Source organism: Podarcis vaucheri (genome assembly GCF_965113315.1).
Source record: "Podarcis vaucheri genome assembly, chromosome: 4".
Classification (NCBI taxonomy): domain Eukaryota; kingdom Metazoa; phylum Chordata; class Lepidosauria; order Squamata; family Lacertidae; genus Podarcis; species Podarcis vaucheri.
In genome coordinates, this window is record NC_138762.1 from 3,520,013 (window position 1) to 3,542,601 (window position 22,589).

Below are 22,589 nucleotides of genomic sequence, written 5' to 3' on the forward strand. Positions count from 1 at the left end.
TGTGTTTGTCAAGGAGGAGGGGCAAAACAAACTGTATTGTTTATGTTTTGTTGATGATCTTCTGATGTTTTGGAAGGATCAGGCTTTCTACCAAAGCACCCTAGCTCAGCTGAAGGAGCACTTTGACATGAAGGATCTTGGTGAGGTATCCAACTATCTTTCTCTGCAGGTGGAGAGGGACCAAGCAGGTAATTTTCTGGTACACCAAACACAGAAAATTGCTGATGTTTTAACCAGGTTGAATTTGGTTGATGCAAACCCAGCAGACACACCGATGGTGACAGGTTACCAGGTAGACAGTACTGCTGAAGCATTTTCTGACACTACGCTGTACAGATGCATTCTAGGCAAGTTGAATTTCATTGCTAGATGCTCGAGACCTGACATAGCTGTAAGCTGTAACCTGCTTAGCAGACATGCCAACAATCCTACTGTTCAGGATTGGAAAGCTCTGAAGCGCATAGCCCGCTATTTGAAAGGGACTATGCACTACAGGCTGAGGTTCACCAGTCAGAAGACTGGAGGTCTTGAAATCTTTGCTGATGCAAGTTTTGGAAGTGACACCACGGATGGTACGAGCACTTCTGGAGTATGCTACATGTACAACCACTGCCTGTTTGACTGGTTGTGAAAGAAGCAGACAACAGTGAGCCTAAGTTCCTGTGAAGTAGAACTCAATGCTCTGTCATTTTCACTCATGGATTGTGAATGGTTGCTGCAACTGTTTAAGGACATCAAAGTGTCTGTGAAATGTCCTGTACAAGTGTATCAAGACAATAGATCGTGTTTGGCTTTGCTGAACTCAGAGAGTTGCAAGCAAAGGACCAAGTACTTGCAGATTAAGCTACATCGTGCCAGAGAGTGTATTCAGAAAGGACTCATTCAGGTGTCCTACATGCCAGGAAATGAAATTCCTGCTGATCTGTTGTCTAAGGTTGTTAACAGAGAACAACTTAAGGTTTACGTACAAAGGTTGCAATTGGGTTGAACCACAGGTACTACAGGTTACACGGAAAGGGGGAGGATGTTGGGATATTTCCGTTCCACCTTAAAAGGGAGCAGGATGTTTGTGTCACAGCCTGCGTATTTCCTGTTCACAGGATGTTTATGTTTTGCTGTTGCTTTCGATTTCTCTCTCGGTCGAAGACACTGACGCAGAACAGTCATGTCTTCCTTTGTTCTGATCAACGCTGAATAAAGATTGTAAATTATGCTCTCCTGGGTGCGACTTCTGGCTGTGCATTATCTGCTGATAAAAGGTGTGCATGAGCTCTGGAATGTGACAAGATATTTCTAGAAACAACTCATGTCGCTACTAATCGCTCATACTGCGTGTCTACGGGAGATCGATGAATGTCCGGCAGCCAGCTTGGGGGCCATGATGGACTTTATCTCCCTGGCAGTATCCCAACAGGGGATGCCATGGCTGGGCCAAACAAAATTCATCCCAGAGAAGAGCTAGACTTATTGAATCTCAGGTAGTAGTAGCAGTGATGATGATGATGATGATGATGATGAAGATGGTTTACAAACTTAATCTTTTCCGGAACAGGGCTGCTCTTAAATCGATGTACCACTGTAGTAATAATAACATTTTTTATTCATACCCTGCCCATTTGGCTGGGTTGCCCCAGCCACTCTGGACGGCTTCCAACACATATATAAACATGGCTTCCAACACATTTATAAACATGAAGCATAAATAATAATAATCTGATCCCATATAAAAAGAACATTAACTTTAAAGTGAACAACTTCTCCTAGTGGCCAAAATTGTGGAAACCTTTTGTGAAAAGTGTATTTCTGAGATTTGATGGCTCATAACACCACTTTTTTGTGGAGTAAGTAAAGGTAAAGGTACCGCTGCCCGTATGGGCCAGTCGTGTCCGACTCTAGGGTTGTGCGCCCATGGCACTTAAGAGGCCGGGGGCCAGCGCTGTCCGAAGACACTTCCGGGTCACGTGGCCAGCGTGACGAAGCTGCTCTGACGAGCCGGCACCAGCGCAGCACACAGAAACGCCGTTTATCTTCCTGCTATAAAGCGGTACCTATTTATCTACTTGCACTTAAGGGTGCTTTCAAACTGCTAGGTGGGCAGGAGCTGGGACCGAACGACGGGAGCTCACCCCGCCTCGGGGATTCGAACCGCCAACCATGCGATCGGCAAGTCCTAGGCGCTGAGAGCCAGTGTGGTGTAGTGGTTAAGAGCGGTAGCCTTGTAATCTCGGGAACCGGGTTCGCGTCTCCGCTCCTCCACATGCAGCTGCTGGGTGACCTTGGGCCAGTCACACTTCTTTGAAGCCTCTCAGCGCCACTCACCTCACAGAGTGTTTGTTGTGGGGGAGGAAGGGAAAGGAGAATGTGAGCCGCTTTGAGACTCCTGAAGGGGAGTGAAAGGCGGGATTTCAAATCCAAACTCTTCTTCTTCTTCTTCTTACCCACAGCGCCACCCGTGTGGTGTGGAGTAATACCATAAAATTATATATCAATGGAAGGATAATCTAATGAAGAATGTAATGAAAGAACTTTTATGAAGGAGTATTTATTAGAACAGGAGTCCTAACCATTGGCAACCTTTAGCTTTAATTAAGGCCTTACAATGCCTTCCCATGATATGAACCAAGTTTTTAGTTCTGCAGCTGTAATAAAGTGAAACCAAGATTAAATTATTGCCTCTGTTAATTGGACTTTATTGCTGGGTTGCTTCTGACTAACAAGTTTCTTTAGTCGGCTCCATAGATTTCTGATTGGGTTAAAGTTTGGGCTATTCCCAGGCCATTCCAGCAGTATAATATCTTTATCTTGAAAGCACCTTTTGCACACAGCAGCAACATGACATGGAGCGGAATCCTGTTGAAGTATAAAATAGAATATATATATGTTTGTGTGTGTAATGTTTCCAAGGGATTGCTCGAGAGCAAGCAGGCAAATATCTCCCTGCTTGGCTGTGAAGCCTTGCTTTTGCTGCCAAAATAAACCTTATCCGTCCGGAGCGCCTCTCTCCCTTGGCTGACTCAGTCGTTGGCAGAATCCGTGAGTGGGAGGTTCCTAAACTTTCCCCAGCAAAGCAGCTTCTTGACGCCCAGTCTGCGCCTCCCCTCTCTGCGCGGATGCTTTCTGCGCAAGGAGGGTGTGGGTAACAGAGGACCCCTCTCCTCCCCGCTTTGCCCAGGCAAGTTGTCCTGGCACCGCCTTGCCTCTTCCGACTCCTGCAGCGCCGCTCCACTGGAGGCGTCTTTATTCTCCTCCGTTGAAGAGGAGCTGCTTCCCACGATCTCTGGAGGCTCTCTGTAATCCATTCGGCTTTTCCTCTCTCCCTCCTGAACCGAGGGCAGTTCCCTGACAATGTGCTTCAGCATCTGGGAAAAGATCACCTGAGGAATGCTTCAGTTTGGGAGCAAGTCTTTCATTTATGCATTTTAGGGCATTTACATTCCCATTAATGACGTAAATTTTGCCCACACCTTTTGCTGCCATACAACCCCAGATCATCACACTATCTGGGTGTTTCACGGTCGGTGTAATGCAAGTGAATGTAAATCTTCTCTGATTCTTCTCCTCACATATGTCACGCCATCACTACCAAGCAAGGAGATTTGGGTCTCATCACACCAAATAACATTGTCCCATTGTTCCGCTGTCCTGTTAACATGGGTTTAATGTTTTCAACCTTTGCTTGAGAGATGACAATGGCTTCTTCTTTAGAATTCTAACATTTTGACCAGTCCTTGCACTCAACTTCACATTACATTGTGCCATGTTATCTTGTATACACCCAGATGATTTTCTTCTGTCATGTAGGGACAGTCTCTCCACTCATCCATCGTCACTTGCCTTTGTGCACCTTTCCCTGCCTTTACCGGTCTGATTTTGTAGTGACTGAGTCTCCTTATACCTCTTCAAAAATATAGAAATGCCTGCTTTGGTTAAGTTTTTCCTAATCTTTCATCAATTTCTTCAAAACTGTAGCCTTGTTCACTTAACAGTACAATTTTACATCGCTTTCTGATTTTTTTAAATATGATTTTTATTAATTTTCCAATAAAAACAAATTTATAACATCATTAAACATCAAAAACTCATCACATATCTTTTTTTCTTTTAGACTTCCATCAACATGTCTGATAATTTTCCGTAATTATCACAGATCTTAATTTATATTGCATTATATATAACTTTTCTTACCATGTTGTTTAAACAATATTTCTACCAAATCTTCTTACAGAGCTTTTTGAAAACTTACAAATGTTATATCGTTATCACAAATATTTTTAATATATTCTGTAAATTTACTCCAGTCCTCAGTGAATCTTTGGTCTCGTCGGTTGCGACTCCTCCCTGTTCCGCGTAATCCATTAATTTTGATCTCCATTCTTCAATCGTAGGCATTTCTTCTTGTTTTCATTTCTGGGCCAAAAGAGTTCTGGCTGCTGTTACTGCATACAGAAATACTTTCTGATCATTCCTTTTTATTTCACCACCTAATATTCCTAATAGAAATGCTTCTGGTTTTTTAACAAATGTATATTTCAGTATTTTCTTTATCTCATTATATATCATTTCCCAGAAGCACTTCATTTTTTCACATTCCCACCACATATGATAAAATGTCCCTTCTTTCTCTTTACATTTCCAACATTTATTACTCACTTTATACATCTTACTTAATTTAACTGGTGTTATATACCATCAATATATCATTTTCATAACATTTTCTTTAATTGTGGTACATGCCGTAAATCTCATCCCTTCTTTCCAAATTGAATGTTATATCCAAAGTCTTTGGCCCATTGAATCATAACTGATTTAACCTCTTCATCCTTCAAATGCTATTCTAATAATAATTTATACATCATAGATAAATTTTTAACTTCGTTATTCAATACTTCTTTTTCAGGATAGCCTCTTTCTGCAACCTCTTTTCTAAACATTTCATTAATCTGAAAATAATGCAGCCAATCGTTTACATATTCTTTCACTTCTTCATATGGTTTCATTTTCCATTTACTTCCCTCCCTCTCAATTAAACTTCCATATGTTATCCACCTCCCAGTCATATTGATCTTTTTAACACTCATCGCCTCTAATGGTGATAACCAGTGTGGTATTTTTGGTTCAAGTAGGTTTTTGTACCTACCCCATACCTCAATCAGAGATCCTCTAATAATATGATTTTTGAAACCTTTATGCACTCTTTTTTTTCATACCATAAATATGCGTGCCAACCAAATCTATTGTCATATCCTTCCAAATCTAACAAATCTGTATTTTCTAATTTCATCCATTCTTTCAACCAACATATGCACGTTGCTTCATAATATAATCTCATATCTGGCAGGGCCAAGCCTCCCCTCTCTTTTAAATCTGTTAACAACTTAAATTTTATTCTCCGCTTTTTGCCCTGCCAGATATATCTTGAAATCAAAATCCATAAGATGCCACCAAATGAATAAAAGTCTGTGTTAAATCTCAAAGAGAGGGGAAGAGAAGGAGAATGGCAAAAGCCTCCCCCATCAAAGATACAAAAATGGCACAGTTCGCTTCTTTGTATCCCATTCAAATACTCCACAGAGAAGGAGGGAGGGGGGTATGAACTTCAGAGGGCAAAAACACTCCTAATTCCTCTCAAACTTCTTTTAAACTTCCACCAAATTAAGGTAAAGAAACAGTATTTTCCCTCTTAGTATCTTCTGTCTCTCTTCACAGGCTAGAATTAATAAATCAGTCCGTCGCTGCCAATTGGGCAGATCTTTTTAAAAAACAAAAGTAGAAAGCTCTCAGAGTCTTCTCCCCCAACATTTCCCACCGACTCACTGATAAGACTATTAATTGCCTTCCAAACGACTCTCCCCCTTTTCTCTATCTTTATAATCCTTATACTCCTTATAGTCCTTTAAAAGGCAGTCAAATAAATTATCAGTTTAATCCGTTTGCATTGACTTACGTTTTTGTCCTGCTCTGAAGATTGTTCTTGTGTGTAGTTTAAATTCCAGGCAAGGCTGACCTCCTTTTTTCCACCTTACCCACTTCAAATTGGCTCTAATCCATGGATTTGTATTTTAAAAAGTCCAAATTTGATTTCTTAATGTTCGAGAGCTGATCGCTTCTGTGTGCAAGCTCAGAGCTTCGCTCTTGAGGGATAGAAATGGCCTCCTGCTGTCCGCTTCTCTACCCTGCAGCTCTCGTCGCCTCCAAAAAAGAGGTTACTTGGCAGCCGGAGGATAAGCTCTTGGACTGTGCCGGGACCCTGCCCCTTGAATATCCTTTCAAGGGTGTTTGGGGGGCTGCGGCGCTTTTGCAGCACTCCCTTTTCCCCTCAAAAGCTGGATTCTCTCAGCACTGAGGAATCCCACTTGCTTTTGTTAAGGGATTCAGAATTTACAGGGTTAAAGAGTTCTGAGTGACGTTCTGAATGACGTCTCACATTCTTGAGGCATGGTTACAGACACATTCGGGGAGTGTTTTTACTCTGAGTGTTTTAGTCTGTGTTTGCTCGGACGGAAGGCGAGAGAAAATGTGCGCTCTCTCACCAGGAGATTTATGAGCTGTTTTACTGCACGAATAAAGTCTTGGAGATAAGCAAGACAAGCTGCGTCAAGTCTGACATTTATTACCCACACACTGCATTCGCTTCTCGCTGCTGCGATTACTCTGCTAAGCCAGCCAAGGAGGGCAGAGAGGACGTTTCCGTGTCCGGAGGGAGCAGGGGTGCACAACGGAAGCCTGCAGGACTCCATATGGCCCTCTTGGTGGCAACAGCTTTCACTCCCGCGATCGCCAGAAGCCTCCTCAACTCTTTGTGCCATTTCTATAATTTTATTATGTTTTACAAGAACACACAAAAAAAAAACCAACTTGAAAGCAATCACAAAAGACACTGACAAAAGTCAACCTAAGCAATTTGTCCTTTTTTCTGGTTATTTGGCTATAGCATTAGATAGAATACGGGTAATTGAACAATTTCCATTGAAACATAATTTTATGATATTACTCCAAAAGAAGCAGTGTTATGAGCCATCAAACCACTGAAATACACTTTTCTCCAAAAGTCTTCCACAATTTTGGCCACTACTCTATATCAAACAAAGCAACATTCAGCACCTCAACAGAATCTCATAATAAATATGTTGGTTAATGACAAACAACAAAGGTAAGAAACACACTGAACTCCGTTAAGTTCTTCTCCACTTGTTCCTGAGGCTCTAATCCCTTTTTGTCTCCATTGCAGATTGTGATGAATCAGAAATCGAGAATGAAGGTGATCACGATAAAATCCCCAGAGAGGAGGAGCCACGTAAAAATTTGGAGTTGGGAGAAAGCTGCAGTCAGCGCTCCCATTCCACTTCCCATCAACAAAATATCCTTGGAAAGAAACTCTATCAGTGTGTGGAATGTGGAAAGAGCTTCAGTATGAGCTCCTCTCTCACTAGGCATCAGAGAATTCATACAGGGGAGAAACCCTATCAGTGTGTGGAATGTGGAAAGAGCTTCAGTAGGAGCACTGAACTCACTTCCCATCAGAGAATTCATACAGGGGAGAAACCCTATCAGTGTGTGGAATGTGGAAAGAGCTTCACGTATGGCTCCTCTCTCATTTCCCATCAGAGAATTCATACAGGGGAGAAACCCTATCAGTGTGTGGAATGAGGAAAGAGTTTCAGCATGAGCTCCTCTCTCACTAGGCATCAGAGAATTCATACAGGGGAGAAACCTTATCAGTGTGTGGAATGTGGAAAGAGCTTCAGTCAGAGCTCCGATCTCACTTCCCATCAAATAATTCATACAGGGGAGAAACCCTATCAGTGCGTGGAATGTGGAAAGAGCTTCAGTAGGAGCTCCTCTCTCATTTCCCATCAGAGAATTCATACAAGGGAGAAACCCTATCAGTGTGTGGAATGTGGAAAGAGCTTTAATCATAGCTCCTCTCTCACTTCCCATCAAAAAATTCATACTGGGGAGAAACACTATCAGTGTGTGGAATGTGGAAAGAGCTTCAGGAACAGCCACAATCTCACTTCCCATAGAAGAATTCATACAGGGCAGAAACCCTATCAGTGTGTGGAATGTGGAAAGAGCTTCAGTAACAGCTTCTCTCTCACTTCCCATCAAAGAATTCATACAGGGCAGAAACCCTATCAGTGTGTGGAATGTGGAAAGAGCTTCAGTAGGAGCACCGATCTCATTTCACATCAGAGAATTCATACAGGGGAGAAGCCCTATCCGTGTGTGAACTGTGGAAAGAGCTTCACTCATAGCTCCTCTCTCACTTCCCATCAACGAATTCATACAGGGGAGAAACCCTATCAGTGTGTGGAATGTGGAAAGAGCTTCACTCATAGCTCCTCTCTCACTTCCCATCAAAGAATTCATACAGGGGAGAAACCCTATCAGTGCATGAAATGTGGAAAGAGCTTCAGTAGGAGCACTGAACTCACTTCCCATCAGAGAATTCATACAGGGGAGAAACCCTATCAGTGTGTGGAATGTGGAAAGAGCTTCACGTATGGCTCCTCTTTCACTTCCCATCAAAGAATTCATACAGGGGAGAAATCCTATCAGTGCGTGGAATGTGGAAAGAGCTTCAGTAAGAGATCCAATCTCACTTCCCATCAAAGAATTCATACAGGGGAGAAACCCTATCAGTGCGTGGAATGTGGAAAGAGCTTCAGTAAGAGATCCAGTCTCACTTCCCATCAGAGAATTCATACAGGAGTCAGACCTGAGGGATGCTCCTCTATCCACGATTCAGCTGCCAGTAGACCTTTGACACTGGCTCAGCAGAGCACACCTTGCTGTGTTAATCTGTAGGTGAGCTGGCAGAACAAAAGTTCCTCTCAAGGTGAGTGGAAAGGAGGGGAGTAATAGAATCATAGAATGGACAAGTTGGAAGGGACCACAAGGTGCTTCTAGTCCAATTCCCCACATTTAGGGACTTTTTTGTCCTCCTGGCCACCCTTCTTATCATATGTATAGATTGTTTATGACCTCCAGGGTTGCATAATGCACTCCTTTTAAGTTTTCATTCATTTTCCCCAAAAATATGCATGCTTATCTAGTGTTTGTAGTTTAACTTTTCCCCACGTGGGGTCTGTTGAAATGCTCAGAAGAAATCTGATTGGTTCTTATGAACACTCTGTAAAAGTTCTTTTGTGAATAAAATGACCTGGGCCGAGGGGTAGACAGAGAGAGACACAGACAGAGATTATTATACGCACCCTTCCCAAAGTCTTGCTGGTTCAAGCCTCTGTGTGTATTCTTATTAATCAGAGTTCAATCTTTCCTTCACTTTGGGAACGCCTCACTTCCCCATCCCCGGGCGAAACCCCTGGCCTTTCATTGGTAGAGCTGCCACCACGCCAGTATCAGGGACTGACTGAGCGGGCGGCGAGATGCTTTCAGCCTCGGACACTTGGCGGGTTCTGAAATGACCGTGCAGGCCAGATTCATGACCCTGGAGGGCTGGATTCAGCCCACGGGACATAGTATGAGGACCCCTGGTCTTCACTGACTGGCAGCTTCCCAGAGTTTCAGGCAGGGATTTCGTCCAGCCCTGTCGAGTTGACCCTGGGATATTCTGCATGCCAAGCAGATGCTCTTGGTTCCCCATATTTCACTTGACTTTCGACGTTATGCTATTAGCAACCGTGGAGATTCCACCTGCCTCTTTCGAAAGGAGAACACTCACCTGATCAATTTAATTAATTAATTAATTAATTAATAATTTATTTATTTATTTAAAAAATGTTTATTACGATTTTACAATAAACATAGGTTTAACAAACTAAAAAGAAAACGTAGAGAGAAAAAGAAAAAAGATAAGAAAAATACAAAAAATTACAACAAAAAAATCCTAGGAAAAAAAAAAAGAATTTGTAGTGATTCTTGGCAATACATTCATCTTTATAGCAGCAATTCGACCCAACAAGGAAAGCTGTTAAGCCTGTCTCATTCTGAAACCTCTCTTTCTCATTCGGTGTTAAGTTTTTCTCAAGAACTTTAGTTTTTAACTTGTTCAACTTAAATCCTGCCACATGACCAAATTCTTGGATCAGTTCTAATACTCTTTTAGTACTAGATTCTGGCTCCTGTAACGTCAATACCAAGTGATCTGCAAAAGCTTTCAATTTGTATTGTTTAGCTCCGACCTTTATACCCTTGATCAGATGGTCCCTTCTAATCATATTTAACAAAACCTCCAGGACCGAAATAAAAAGCAATGGGGAAATTGGGCAGCCTTGTCGTGTCCCTTTCTCTATCTTGAATTCCTCTATCACCACATTATTAACTATTAGTTTAGCCTTTTGTTCTGAATAAATTGCACTTATACCATTTTCAAACCCTTGACCGACCCCCATCCCCTGAAGATTTTTCTTCATAAAGCTCCAAGAAATATTATCAAAAGCTTTCTTGGCATCCACAAAAATTAAAACTGCTTTGGTATTGATGTCCACTTGCAACGTCTCCAAAATGTTGATTATCTTCCTCGTGTTGTCAGACAAGTGTCTGCCTGGGAGAAAGCCAGCTTGGTCCTTGTGTATCTCCCACACTAATACTTTTTTTAGTCTTTTGGCCAAAATGTCAGCAAATATTTTGTAATCCACATTTAACAGGGATATGGGTCGGTAGTTCTTAAGTTGTGTCTTTTCAGACTCAGTTTTCGGTATAAGTGTAATATATGCTTCTTTCCACGACTCTGGCGCTTTTTTCCCTTCCAAAATTTCATTGCAAACCTCCTTTAATAGTTGAATTATCCAGTCCTTCAAAGTTCTATAGTATTTTGAGGTTAAACCATCCGGCCCTGGAGATTTTCCCAACTGCATGTTCTGAATGGCACCTTCTACCTCCTGTTCCATAATTTTGTAATTCAGCATTATCTTATTTTCTTGAGAGATTTTTTGTAATCCATTTGTTTTCAGAAATTGGTCTATATCAAACTCTTTCTGAGGCCCTTGTGTATATAACTGTTTAAAATACGTCTGGAAACATTTTCTAATTTCCACTGGATTCTGGATGTTCTTTCCATCCACTTCCAAATTAGCAATGGTGTTAAGCTTTTGTCTTTTTTTCATCTGCCAAGCTAACAGTTTCCCACATTTATTAGCCGATTCAAAAGTCCTTTGTCTCATTTGTTTAATTTTCCATTCAGTTTCCTGATTCATCATCTTCATATATTGCACTTGATGTAGCTTTATTTCTCTCAGAATCTCTTGTGAATTTGGTTTCACTCTCAGTTTCTTCTCGCCCTCTTTTATTTTTTCCAAAAAAAATCTTTTTTCTCATTTTGAGCTCTCTTCTTTAATAAATTCTGTTGGATCAGAAACCCCCTCATAACTGCTTTACTTGCATCCCAGATTACTCTTTTTTCCACGGTAGAATTCAAATTTATCTCAAAATAGTCTCTCAGGGTTTTTTGGGCCTTCTTAGTAACCTCTTGATCTCTAAACAAGGTGTCATTCATCCTCCATCTGAAGGAACCGGTTGGTGTTAATTTCATCTCCATTTTCACGGCATTATGGTCGGAGCACGTTTTAGGGCAGATTTCTACTTTTCGAGTCTTAGGTGCCAGTCCTCTAGTTATCCAGATTTGGTCAATTCTTGTCCACGTCATTTTGGCTTCAGAAAAGAAGGTTCCCTCTCTACCCAAGGGATTCCTGGTTCTCCAAATGTCAATCAAATCCATATTGTCAGTCAATTCAAAAAAAGTTTTTGGTAGTCTACCATCTTTGGTAACTACCTGTCTCTGTGACTTATCCATGTTTGTGGATACCACTCCATTCATATCTCCCATCAAAATAATGTTGTAGTCCATATAGTCCAGCAAAGTCTCATGCAACTTCTTATAAAATTCAGATTTCCCCTCATTTGGTGCATATACTCCTACTATCAAAATTTTTTCTCCTTGTGTTTGAATTTCAATTGCTACAAATCTTCCTTGATCATCTTTAAAAACAAATTTCGGTGACAGGCTCTCTTTTGCATAAATAGCTACTCGCTTTTTAACCTTGTCCGATGAAATAAATTCTTGGCCCAGTCTCTTATTAATCAATACTTTCCTGTGTAGCCTTATCACATGTGTTTCCTGTAAGCAAATCAAGTCCAATTGTTCCTTTTTCAATAAATAAAAGACTTTCTTCCTTTTCTCCAGGGAATTGAGTCCATGAATGTTCCAGCTTAATAGTTGCAGAGACATGATGTATTTAATTTGTTTTTCCTCCAGCTGCTCCCAATAAATCCTCTTGTTCTGACGGTGGTATCACTTTCTCTAACTTGCCCAATCCCGAAGGTAGTGATACTTTGTCTAATATTCCTGGTCTTAGGGCTCTTGGCTCTTCTTCCACTCCTTTTTGCAGGTCTTCTCCGTGATCTCTCAGAAATTTTTCTTTATCCTCCACTGATCTTATTTTAAACTTTTTACCTTTAAAGGTAAAAGATAGGCCTTGGGGAAATTCCCACCTAAAGATGGTTCTATTACCTTTCAGCAGGGCCACCAAATCTCCGTAGTTAGACCTAAGGTCCAAAAGATGTTTATTTATAACCTGCCAATCTGGATGGGTTTCCCCAGCCACTCTTGGCGGCTTCCAACAAAATATTAAAATACAATAGTCCATCAGACATTAAAAGCTTCCCTAAATATAATAATAACAATAACCATCCATTTTCAGTCCATTGAATTAGCAATTAAGCATTTCTGGAAAAGGGAATGGCATACTTTTGTATATTAGTATAAAAAGCATGCATAGGAAAGTATTACTAATTTATGACGAGAATAGGATTTATTTATTTTGAACTTTGCTTGGTTCCTCCTTGGTAGCCAGTGCAATGGTTTCAGCAGGGCTAGAACTCAGGACCCGCTGCCTTGAGGGACATCTAAGAGCAGTTGGGCAGGGAAAGGTCTCCCTTGGGAGGTGGTGGACTCTCCTTCTTTGGAGGTTTCTAAGCAGAGATCGGACGGCCATCTGCCATGGATGCTTTAGCTGAGATTCTTGCATTGCTGGGGGTTGGACTAGATGACCCAGGGGTCCCCTCCTATCTCTCCACTCCTGAATTCTAGGAGGAGCTTCCTTGCCTCCTGCAAAGTCCTCCTGGGATCTGGTGGGGGTCCCAGGGCTGCAGCAGGGGAGGAGGCCGGGGGGGGCTGATCTGCTCCTGCAGGGGGGTCCCCAAGGCAGGGAGGAGAGAGTCCTGCCAGGGAGGGGCTAGGTCTGCAACGCTCTACTTCCTGGAGATCAGAGGATCCCAAACTCATTTGGCCATCCGCCCCTCCTTCAGAAAAAACAATGGCTCTCCCATGAAATCTCATTTCTTTAAACAAAGGAGGAACAGTGCAAATGGTTTTCCAAAGCAACAGAGGAAACGTGCAAATGGTTTTCCAAAGCTGGATGAGGAGGTGGACTAGCCCCCCCCCAAAAAAAAAGGTGGGAGAGAAAGGGAAGGGATAAAGAGAGGGATCCCAGCCCAGAGTCTGGCTGCTGCATTGGGGACCAGATTCCCAGTGTCTCCCAGGGCAGCTCCCCACAGAGGCCACTGCAGCAATCCCCTCGCACCCAGAGCAGGGCATCCCAGGACCACATCCTCTCTCTCCCAAAGGGATTGTTGCTGGCAAAGCAGCCGGAAATGGACGCTGCTACTCCCTGAGCCTCCAGGGACCTTGGCATCAAGGGCTGTGTGTGTGTTAAGCTATCTAACAGAATAATCATACTAAATTACCCTCATAAATTTAACATACAGGTTAAAACACGTCAGCAAGTTTTACCTCACCTGGGCCGGTTCACTCCCTTGGAGATTGCTCCGTGGGCCAGATAGCATCTGCACAGACGATTTCTGGTGCCGCGGAAGTGAGTCCCCACTCCACGCTGTGTGGGTTTAGCACAGTGCACGGGGACTTGCTTCGTGGGCAGCTCGATTGGGGGGGGGCGGCTCGTGGGTGATTTAAACTACCCCCGTGGGCAGGTTGCCAACCCCTGGGTTAAAAGCTTTCTCAAAAACAAGTAAAGCTAAAGAAATCTCTCCTCCCCATTTTTTGGATGGAATTCTTAACCCAAGGTACTATTTCTAGTTTAGTGGAGTCTGTAACCTGAAGCGTCTGTAACCCGAGGTACCACTGTACAGTGGTACCCCGCAAGACGAACGCCTCGCAAGACGGAAAACCCGCTAGACGAAAGGGTTTTCCGTTTTGGAGGCGCTTCGCAAAACGAATTTCCCTATGGGCTTGCTTCGCAAGACGAAAGCCCATAGGGAAATCTCCGGGACAGCGGGGAGGCGCAGCGCGTCTTCCCCACTGTCCTCGGACCTCCTCCGAAGGCTGGCGGTGGGGCGGAGAGAATTCCTCCCGCCGCCAGCCTTCGGAAGCCTGCTCCAAAGCCTGGCAGTGGGGCGGAAAGACCTCGCCGCCAGCGTTCGGAGCATCCTTCCGAAGGCTGGCGGCGGGAGGAGGTCTTTCCGCCCCACCGCCAGGCTTTGGAGCAGGCTTCCAAAGGCTGGCGGTGGGGCGGAAAGACCTCCCGCCGCCGCCAGCCTTCGGAGCATCCTTCTGAAGGCTGGCGGCGGGAGGAGGTCTTTCCGCCCCACCGCCAGCCTTTGGAAGGCTGCTCCGAAGGCTGGCGGTGGGGCGGAAAGACCTGCTCCCGCCGCCAGCCTTTGGAAGGCTGCTCCGAAGGCTGGCGGTGGGGCGGAAAGACCTCCTCCCGCTGCCAGCCTTCGGATGGCTGTCCTGAAGACTTCTGGTGGGAGGAGGGTTTTCCTTCCCACCGCCAACATTCAGAATGCTGTTCTGAATGTTGGCGGTGGGGAGGAAAAACCCTCCTCCCACCGCAAGCCCCGGGAACAGAGGAGAAGCGCTGTGCCCCTTCCCCTCTGTTCCCGTACCTGTCCTGAAGGCTTGCGGTGGGGAGAAAAGCCCTTCTCCCTCCCCAGTCCTTTCCTGCTTTGGTGTTTCTCCTGCAAGGGCTGCCTCGCTGTCCCTTCCTGGGATGTGGTGAGTCTCCTCTCTCTCCCCCCAGAAGGTGCAGTGGGGAGACGGGGGGGGGTACCAGGGCTGCATCAGGGGAGGATGCCTGGGGGGGCAGGTCTGCCACGCTCTCCTTCCTGGAGATCAGAGGATCCTAAACTCATTTGACCCTCCGCTCCCCCCCCCTTTCTGAAAAAATCTCCCTTCTTCAAACAAAGGAGTCCCTGGGACTTTAACTCTGTGTGACGTCGCTCAGCCTCATTGCACAACAGAGGAAACAAATGTGCAAATGGTTTTCCAAAGCTGGACGAGGAGGTGGACACTAACACACACCCCCCAAAAAAAAGGGTGGGAGAGAAAGGCCAGGAATAAAGAGAGGGATCCCAGTTTCCCAGAGTCTGGCTGCTGCATTGGGGACCAGTTTCCCAGTGTCTCCCAGGGCAGCTCCCCACGGAGGCCACTGCAGCAATCCCCTCGCACCCAGAGCAGGGCATCCCAGGACCACATCCTCTCTCTCCCAAAGGGATTGTTGCTGGAAAAGCAGCCGGAAATGGGCGCTGCTACTCACTGAGCCTCCAGGGACCTTGGCATCAATGTCTCTCTGTGTTAAGCTATCTAACAGAATACTAATACTAAATTACCCTCCTAAATTTCAAGTGAGCTGTCTTTGGCCTCATCCACTTGGCCTTCAGGGGGTTGGTGAGATACGTACCTGGCCCTCAGAGCAAAGAAAAAGGGATCCCACCCCAGGAGTCTGCCTGAAGAGCGGCAGAGACTCCAAGTGCAAGAAAAGGAGATGGAAGCAGGGGAGTGGGTGTGGGGGGGAGCACCTCCTGAGGACCCCCGGGTGAGGACCCCCACTAGAGCCAGGAATCCATTTTCCACAAGTGTAATAGGTATGAGTTAATCGTGCGTAAACTGGTGCCTTTCTCGGTTAATTTGCCTTGTTAAACCTTTCTGACTGCACAGCCCCTTCTCATCGTGGCTGCCTCAGTCACTGGCAGAATCCGTCCGTCGGCGTTTCTTGAACCTCTTCCAGCATAAAAGTTGTTTGACACCCAGTCTCCTCCTCCTCTCACTGCGCGGGAGTCTTCTGTGCAGGGAAGGCGTGGGTAGCGGAGGACCTGGGCTCTCCTCACTGATGTCCAGTGAAGAGTCCTGGAGCCCTCTCTCCAATTCCCCCGTCTGCCCCCCTTTATCCCTGGTGTTGCGCTGATTGGCTTCCCCCTCTACTGAGCTGTTTCTCCCCCTGCTGCTGGGTCCTTCGCCAGCATCATCTGGGAGCCTCCCCTTCGCATCTCGCTCCGATGTCAGTTCCCTGACACCACCTTTTCATGGGGGCAGAAGGGAAGCAGCGGCTGTGGATCCAGATCAGGTCAGGGGAAGCTGCCTTGTGGGGACAGAGGCCGAGGGATGGAGCAATGTCATGGACTGGTTGGATACAGAGGAATGGTGGGAGGAAGCAGCCAGGGAACCAGGGAGGGAAGATGGCTCAGAGCCCAAGGAGTGGAAGTGGAGGAAGGATGGGCGGTCAGAGGGAGAAGCCTGGGAAGAGGAGGTGTCAGAATCTGAAGGGGTAACAGGGCTTAGTGAGCTGGGAGACTCTGTGGCAGAATGCAGTCCAGAATCAGAGGAAGAAGAGGAAGGAGGTTAGTGGGCAGAGGGAGGGCGAGAGACAGAGTTGAGTCAGGAGAAGGAGGAGCCACCGGTGGCTCCCTCTCCTTCTGCCAGAAGCCACCCTCCCTGCTTGTCTCTCAGAGCCAGGAGACCCCCACACTGCGGGAATCTCTGCTAGATCATACAAGACAGATGACCATCCAAAAGAGGCTTGCCGTATTTTTCGCTCTATAAGACGCACCCAAGCATAAGACCCACCTAGTTTTTAGAGGAGGAAAACAAGGAAAAAATATTCTGAATCAAATGTAGTTGAAGAAGGAGGAGGAGAGAGGATCAGGCCAAGGCATCACAACAAGAGGCACTGCACAGCTCTCCCTCTTGCTGTGCTGGCTTCAGTGAAAGCAAGGCAAAGCTGAAGAGGTTTCCGCAGCTATTCCTGAAGCCAGCAGCAATCCCTCTTGCTGTGCAATCTCTTTTGCCTGCCTGCTGTTCCCAAACCTTACCGGGCTTGCAGGGGGAAGCGGAGGCTGTTGGCGGAGCAGCGTGGCTCCCCCACCACCAGCACCAAAGAGCAGCTCAGGAGCATGCTGCTCTCCGGCAATTTGGCTCCAGGGACCACACATTCACTCCATAAGACACACAGACATTTCCCCTTACATTTTAAGAGGGGGGAAAGTGTGTCTTATGGAGCGAAAAATACAGTATTTTATTTCTAGATTGATCACTGAATGCTAAAATTGGTTTCTAAGAAGTTGACAAATGAGAACAAATAGTGACCTAACCAGCGCCATCCGCTGGAAAATGGAGCCTGCCCCCCATTCCTCCCCTCCCCCTCTCCATGCCCCCATGAACCCCTTGAATTTGGCTCTAGGGCATTGGGAGGGAACCTTCCCAGAACAGCTCACGAGGAGAGGAGAAAGTGGATCCTTCCATCGGGGAAACTGGAATGCTTGCGTGGGCAGAATGACTTGGAAAATGCAAGGTGGAGTACCACCTATTTACACAAAGATGAACAACCATAGTTAAAATGCAGAATAAAAGAAGCACCCATAATTAAAATGTGCAGCAAAGCAATCCTATTGAAACAACACCACAATTAACAGGAAGGAAACAACAGAGCATTGTGTAGCAGATCATATTTCTGCTGTCTCAGAGGAGGACATTTCCCTTTTTCTTTTAGGGTCCAGTGTGCTTTGAAGATGTCACTGTTCATTTCACAGACGAGGAGTGGGCATTGCTGGATCCTGACCAGAGAGCTCTGCATAAGAACCTCATGGAGGAGAATCGTGGGATCGTGGCCTCTCTTGGTAAGGCTCCCTGTGGGATTGTCCTGTCTGCCTGGAAATTCAAAACATACCTCTATGTGACAAACCACATATATTTTCACAGAGCTCAACTGTGGTCCCTATGACACCTGGGAACCTAACACCCCCACAATAAACTGTAACTTACAGTTTTTTCTTTGAACAATCTTCCTCAAATTATTCCTTTTTCTACCACTATTGGACTGGTCTGAACTGCCCAGGCCATCTAAAATGTCAGATTCAGAATTGTTAGGAAAGATAAGTAGCTTCAGGTTTTCTGTTTTTGCTCCTGTCAGTCTTGGCTTAACCAAAGAGAGGACTGGCAGCGACGCTCAGGTGCTGCCAGCCAGAGAAGAAGCAGGCCTAAGGAGAGGAGAGTTAGCAGCGGAAGGCAGAGAGGAAGGGGAGAGGAACTGTCATCTGAGCTCTGAAGAAAGGGGAGAAGAAAAAGAGAGACAGAGTGACAGACAGCTTTGTGAGAGCTACAGGAGTGAGTCAGACGTTGGAATGCAGGAAGCATTCTCTGCCAAATCTCGTAGGATCTGAAAAGTGGCGGAGACAGGCGAAAGATACTGGAAGAGAAGGTGGGGAAGGGGGAGGAGCTCAGTCCGGGCAATGCCATCTTCTGGGGAGGACGATGAGTAGAGGAGCTCTGTGCAAGTTCCTTGTTTTAGCAATAAATCTGAAATAATTAGCAGCCAGAGTCGTCTCACGTTTGTGGGAAAGACCAAGCCATAACAACGACTGACATTGGAGATGGAGGGGATGCCATGACTGGGCCAAACAAAATCCATCCCAGAGAAGAGCTAGGCTTATGGAACCTAAGGTAGTAGTAGCAGTGGTGATGATGATGATGATGATGATGACACAATGGTACCTCGGTTTACAAACTTAATCTTTTCCAGAACAGTACTGTTCTTAAATCGAGGTACCACTGTAGTAATAATAATATTTTTTTTTAATACCCTGCCCATCTGGCTTAGTTGCCCCAGCCACTCTGGGCACAACACATATATCAGTGTTTCCCAACCTTGGGCCTCCAGCTGTTTTTGGACTACAACTCCCATCATCCCTAGCTAGCAAGACCAGTGGTCAGGGATGATGGGAATTGTAGTTCAAAAACAGCTGGAGGCCCAAGGTTGGGAAACACTGACATATATAAACATGAAACATAAATAATAATAATCTGATCCAAATAATAATAATCTGATCCCATATAAAAAGGACATTAACTGTAAAATGGACAACTTATACTAGTGGCCAAAATTGTGGAAACCTTTTATGAAAACTGTATTTCTGAGGTTTGGTGGCTGATAACACCACTTTTGTGTGGAGTAATACCATAAAATTGTCCATTAAACTTTAATTAGTTTAATGTTATGTAAACGTTCAGTGCGCTTCCAACACCATAAATCTTATCTCAGCAGAGAATTTCGTGCAGCGGTTGAAGAAGGCAGGAGAGTCAGTACCTTTCAATGAAGAATCCTGGAGCAAGCACTTTGGAACTCAGGAGAAAAAACTTTATTTACAAAAGAAAAACCCTGGCAATAAAGCACACATGCTTTTATCTCCGTCATAAAGAAAACTTTACTCTAAACTTAACTCATATTAGCAAACACGCCCATGGCCACAAACTGAGTCTGCGAGTCAGGTCAGGGGGGGGAGAGAACACATGGGTGAGCTGACTCTTTATACAAACTGGGGGGGGGGTTCCTGGGGTCTCAGGAGTTGCTCCCCACCCCCACCCTACTCCCACTACCTCCACTCCCTGCTTCTGTCTCCTTTTCTGGACTCTCTGCTGCTCTCCAGACAGACTCCTGGGGTCGGGTCTCTTTTTCTTTGCCCTGAGGGCCAGGAATGTATCTGGCCAACCCACAGAGGGCCAGGTGGGCGGGGCCAAAGACATCTCCCTTGATTTTTTTATTTATTATTATTCTACTAGCTTAACACAAACTGGTTTGCAATGCAGCAGCCAGACTATGGCCTGGGATCCCACTCTTTATTCCTGGTCTCTCTTTCCTTCCTCCCTCCCTCCCCCCCTCCCTCCCTCCCTCCCTGTTGTTCTTTTTTGGGGGGGCTAGTCCACCTCCTCCTCCAGCTTTGGAAAACCATTTGCAGATGTTCCCTCTGTTGTGCAATGAGGCTGAGCGACGTCACACAGAGTTAAAGTCCCAGGGACTCCTTTGTTTGAAGAAGGGAGATTTCTCATTTGGCGGAGGGCCAAATGAGAAATCCCTGCCTGAAACTCTGGGGAGCTGCCAGTCAGTGTATGCCAGCGGTCCTCAAACTATGTCCCACGGGCTGAATCCAGCCCGCCAGGGTCGTGAATCTGGCCTGCACGGCCATTTCAGAACCCGCCAAGTGTCCGAGGCTGAAAGTATCTCGCCGCCCGCTCAGTCAGTCCCCGTGAGGTAAACGCCACTGGCGTCCTGGGAGCTCTACCAATGACAAGCCAGGGGGTTTCGCCCGGGGACGAGAAAGTGTTGTCTTTTGGCTTGAAGAGCGAAGTTGAGGTTGGTGGAGGAAGGCAGACTTGGATCAATTCAGTTTCGTTACGTAGACGTTTACTTTAAAGGTGGGAGAAGGAAGCATAGTCCTATTTCTGTGAGTGGAGCAGCGGTCTTTCCACTCATGTGGTTTACATGCTCTGAAAGTTGGGATCCATTTTGTTATTTAAATTTTAAAAGGGTGGAGTAGAACCGGATATTGACCATCTTGTTAGCCTGGGGCAGGGGTCAGCAACCTCTTTCAGCCGTGAGGCGGTCCACCATCCCTCAGACCATGTGGGGGGCCACACTATTTTTTTGTCTGGGGGATGAACCAATTCCTATACCCCACAAATAACCCAGAGAAGCATTTTAAATAAAAGGACACATTTTACTCATGTAAAAACACGCTGATTCCTGAATCATCTGCCGCATCCCGTCCCCAACCCTTAGTTGCCTATCCCTGGCCTGGGGAGCCACATTCTGGTTGAAGGAGGCCAGGATTGGTCCCCAAGGGTTGGGATGTCCCTCCTTCCCTGCCGTAGGACTTGGAATCCAGGAGAAAACTCTTGGAATAGCCTTGCCAGGTGCTCAGGGACGGACTCACCTGTCCCCACATCCTTCTCTTTGCAGATGTGCTGTCGGTTGCACATCCCTCTCCCAGAGGTGAGTATTGGAGAGAACCAGAGCAGGGACTCAGACCTGCCCTCCTTGCCCCCCACTCTGCACTCTGGGAGGTGGAGAAGCCCTCCCTTCGTGAGGAACTGACAGCCTGACTTTTGCCTTTCAGCTGCTGGAGGAAGATCAGCTGTACCTGCCGGAGGTGATCCAGAACTGCCAGGCAGCTCAGCTCAGGGGGCTCTGAACCCAGAACTGCTCCAAGCAGGAGGCGGCCAAAGCCATCCTGGTGAGTGGGTGGTGGTGTGGGGGACCCCCATCTGATCAAGGCCTGTATTTTAGAATGAGCTTAAAGATATATTTGCAAATGTTTGTATGTTTCATGCCAGGCATAAAGCAGCTGGCTAAGTACTTTGGCAGTTGCTTATCTTCCTGCTCTCCTGAAAAGGGCCCCCCTGATTTATAGCAGTACCTCAAAGTTGTAAAAGGGAATTACAGACTGGGAGCAAAGGTCATACTGACCATACATATTACAGAATACAATCAAGCTGCAAAAACACTAATTAAGAGTTGGTAAATAGTAAGATTTATTGTTTAACAGAAAATAATACCATGTGTCTCCCATCAGACTCGAGTCATCTTTTCCTAAGGGTAAAGGGCAAGAGCTAATGGGAAAAGCAGCTGGCTTGAAAGGGGGTTGTAAATTGAAGAGGTTGCTTTTGAAACTGTTTTTACTGAGTTCCTTTTCTTCTAAAAAGTTATCTATGTTATGTATGAAATTTATTGGCTTAATGTAATTATGCAAAGGATTTAGAAAGTAAGAAATGTTAGATTCTTATGTTAGATTCTTATTTCATTGATGGTGTGTGAGAATGTGAACCCAAGATCTCTGTTTAGATAGAACTTAATACCATGAGCCATCTGTTTTAGCCATTTGTTTTGGAGTGAAGGGGCAAAAGAGCAAAAGGTGATCTGGTAATTAAGGTGCCTTGTCGAGGCAAATGTAAGATATATGGCTACTTGTCTGCCATTTATGGATAGAAGGAAATATAGCTCTTTGTCTCCCATAAAAGGTAATAGGAAGTGGGTGTATCTTTTATGATTGGTTCTAGCAAACAGCCAATAGGAAATTCAACCAGGCTGATTGGACAGAGACAGCCAAAGGAGGAGCAAGGGGGCTGGGCTGAGGAAATATAAGTGCTGGGCATCAGGGCTGGAGTGGGCAGAGCTTTTGGTAACCATATACCACTGTGCCTATCATTTATTTGTCTGACAAATAAATCCTTATTTTAATTTCTCTATTGCTGCGTTGAATATTTCATTCCAGCTAAGCGTTAACCACAAGCAGGGTGCTACACCATGGGGAAGTGGGGGAGGGAGGGGCTTTGGGGGAGGGGTTGTCTGCCTGCCAGAGAGGAGGACCCTAGCGGCCTAGGTTCACGTATCCTGTTTGAAAGGGGAATCATCTTAGGGACTTCTTGTGAAAATCTGGGTCAGGAATGCTGTTCCTGGAATGGACAAACACACAAGACGTAACCGGCTGTGCAGTCACATAAACAATACTCTTCTATATAGTCTTATCACATTAGCAAATGTTTATCTTGCACATAAACAACA

General features: G+C 45.4%; 3 protein-coding genes across 6 annotated transcripts in view; 2 read left to right on the forward strand and 1 right to left on the reverse strand.

The window, feature by feature from the left end:
• LOC309530300 (uncharacterized protein) overlaps positions 1–22,589 on the reverse strand; it is a 670,922-nt gene that overhangs the window by 210,589 nt on the left and 437,744 nt on the right. The gene's annotated exons all lie outside the window — the stretch shown is intronic.
• LOC309530369 (uncharacterized protein) overlaps positions 1–22,589 on the forward strand; it is a 122,549-nt gene that overhangs the window by 68,665 nt on the left and 31,295 nt on the right. The gene's annotated exons all lie outside the window — the stretch shown is intronic.
• Positions 7,626–17,949, forward strand: LOC309530474 (uncharacterized protein). The gene is made up of 2 exons (XM_082219474.1): positions 7,626–8,839; positions 17,745–17,949. The coding sequence occupies exon 1, from the start codon at positions 7,663–7,665 to the stop codon at positions 8,806–8,808; it is 1,146 nt and encodes a 381-aa protein (XP_082075600.1). The 5' UTR covers positions 7,626–7,662; the 3' UTR covers positions 8,809–8,839; positions 17,745–17,949.

Coding starts and splice junctions, on each gene's coding strand:
- LOC309530474 (XM_082219474.1), top strand. CDS start 7,663: ATGAGCTCCTCTCTCACTAGGCATCAGAGAATTCATACAGGGGAGAAA.